The 2,595-nt window shown below is 46.6% G+C and overlaps 1 protein-coding gene across 1 annotated transcript; it reads right to left on the bottom strand.

Moving 5' to 3' along the window:
- Positions 1-140: 140 nt before the first annotated feature.
- Positions 141-2,374, bottom strand: LOC104951198 (spectrin alpha chain, non-erythrocytic 1-like). Its single transcript, XM_010777835.1, has 6 exons — positions 2,222-2,374; positions 2,038-2,136; positions 1,790-1,949; positions 1,449-1,525; positions 1,158-1,367; positions 141-518 (listed from the first exon to the last, which is right to left on the bottom strand). The coding sequence occupies exons 1-6, from the start codon at positions 2,372-2,374 to the stop codon at positions 156-158; spliced, it is 1,062 nt and encodes a 353-aa protein (XP_010776137.1). The 3' UTR covers positions 141-155.
- Positions 2,375-2,595: the final 221 nt, after the last annotated feature.

Below are 2,595 nucleotides of genomic sequence, written 5' to 3'. Positions count from 1 at the left end.
TAGGGGGATTTCGAGATGTGGAGAGAAACCGTTGGCTTGCAGCACCTTTGAACTCCTGCAGCTCTCAGGTCAGTAATATGGTCAGCAGCAATGCTATGCTGAGTATTATTGATGAAGTAAGAAATGTTGTGGAGCACTGGTGTGTATTTTGGGGCTTAGAGGAGAAAGTGAATAGAAATAACAGCAGCTAATATAATATGAATAATGTTAGAAGTGGAGACCTTGATGATCTTCTGCAGGTTCCTCCAGGTCTCCTCCAGGGCCTCCATGGTGAACCAGGTGTAGGGGTTGGACACCACCTGGTAGCTCTTGATCTGCTGGTCCAGCTCTGCCAGCTGGTTGAAGTCGGCGTGTGCGGAGCTCAGCGAGGAGCGGAATGCTTCGTGGGCCTCACGCAGCGCCCGGATCTCCTCCAAAGAGTTGCACCGGACCGGGTCCGTCAGATCCTCTTCAGCATTCTCAAACCAGCTGTTGAAGGCTGATGCCTTCTTGGCAAATGTCAGGAACAAGTCCTCAACCTGTGGAGAATAAGTCAACCTTAAAGTCCAGTTTACTTCCATGACATCAGGAGTGGTGAAATGCTGTCCCTTGTATAGATTAGAGCAACACATTAGGGTACCTATCTCTCCACGTCATGCCCCGCCCCTTTTTGGGTGAAAACATGCGCTGTGTCTTTTTGATCTATATAGAGCCCACTTACAGACAGACAGGCAAATAATGACACGATATGATTGGAGGACGATGATCAGCAGCGGTTTATGGTTTGATTCAAATCAATAGTCAGTCTGCCGGTGGACGAGCTGCAGGCAGCATCTAACACTCAAACTGGGATTACCTTGGCTTGTCAGAGTTTTGCTTACGTCAATGCAGATATACATTCACTACTTATCATTACAACTGTTTACTTTGACAATTGACGTTAGCGTCATTAGCATCATGATATAGCATCATTAGATTGTCCTTTTTTCTAAGCGGCTGTAAAGAAATCTTAATTCTGGATTCTTTCTGCTTGACGACGACGCCTTGTTTTCACAGGAAAGTAGGCAGGGCCATCATTTTGCTAGGAAGAGACGCTGCTCTAATCCATTCAAGAGGTTTTAAGTTGATTTGTGGAAGTGTTACAAATTCAGTAGCTGTCCTTGTTCTGGCCTCCCTACCTTTCTGAAGTGCTCTTGAGCCTCCAGAAGCTTGGTCTTGCGAGATGAGGAGTTGGACAGCAGCTGGTTCCAGCGCTTTATGAGGGCAGCGTGACGAGCTTCGATGGCTTTTGATTGGACATGTTTGGCAGCCAGCAGCTGGTCCTTGAGCGCTGTGATGTTTGTGATGCCCTCCTGCTGGAAGGCCTGCAGACCGGCATCAAACGTCTCCTTCACACACAGAAAGATGGTGTCAACACAAAGAGGAATACGGTACAGAGAAATCTAATATTCTTTGGGGAGAAGCAGTACCTGCTTGGTGAGCAGAGTCTGCACAGAGGACAGGTCTCTGCCGTAGTCATCAGTCTTCAGGCTGTTCTCTTTCTCTCCTGAACACAAAACACATCCACACATTCAGAGCCACACTCAACCCTCACAAACACTCATCTAATTATTACGGACATGTAAAGATAAGTTCTGCTTTTAAAGGACCTGCAACTATCTTTGACTAATGGATTCATTCCCCGCTATGTAACATCTATGCAGAGTTTGATCAGAGCACAGATTGATGTCAGGTGTTCTGTACAGGCTAAATGTGTCAGAGGCGTTCCAGCGAATGAGACTGCTGAAGACGAAGGAAGGTGAGGTCGTACCGATCCAGGACTCCACCACATCTGCCTTCCAGTTGAACTGCAGGAAGGCAGAGTTTTCGTCCAGCTTGGCCTTCCTCTGAGCGGCGGCCCTCTCCAGCTCCGACACTTTGCCTCTCAGTGCCGACATCTTGGCACTGATGTTGTCTAAATGATGGTTGTTCTGTTGGAAACACACTCAATGATCATGTTGTTTCTGTAGTCATACTGTACAAATCAACATATGCTAATTCAATAAGTGTATTTTCTACCTTCTTGATCAGCTCCTCTCCGTTAGTGCACACATCGTTGACTCTGTCCCTGTGCACGGTAAAGTCAGTCTCAAATGCTTCATGCTTTTTCAGCAAGCCCTGTGTGAAAGAGAGGTTTCCTCAGTAAACTCATAGCTAAGGTTAAACACATATTTACTGTGATGTATTTTGGTGTTTTGCACACCTGCACAGCAGCCAGTGTATCTCCATAGTCCTCACTCCCCACCAGATTCAACTTCTCATTAATCCAAGCTTCTTCCTCTTCCACGTTTGCCACAAACTGCTGGTACTCCAGCGACTCCTCCAGCCTCTGTCCCCTGGAGAAACACACATTCATACATTTACACCAGGGTTTCCGTTAGCCGGTAATTAACGGTTTTTAGCTGGTAAAATGTATAAAACCGGTAAATTCAAAACGTGCCGGTCAAAATATCCGGTAATAATTAGGGATGCTCCGATCGATCGGCCGCCGGTCATTATCGGCCGATATTCACTCTTAACAGTTTGATCGATGCTCTCTATAAAGGCCGATCAGGAGAGCAGGAACTGATCAATATG

The sequence above is a fragment of the Notothenia coriiceps genome, unplaced genomic scaffold (assembly GCF_000735185.1).
Source record: "Notothenia coriiceps isolate Sejong01 unplaced genomic scaffold, NC01 NC01_scaffold00018675, whole genome shotgun sequence".
In the NCBI taxonomy this organism is placed as follows: Eukaryota; Metazoa; Chordata; class Actinopteri; order Perciformes; family Nototheniidae; genus Notothenia; species Notothenia coriiceps.
Note: the sequence above shows the minus strand (reverse complement) of the source record. Positions and strands in the feature narration are given on the sequence as shown.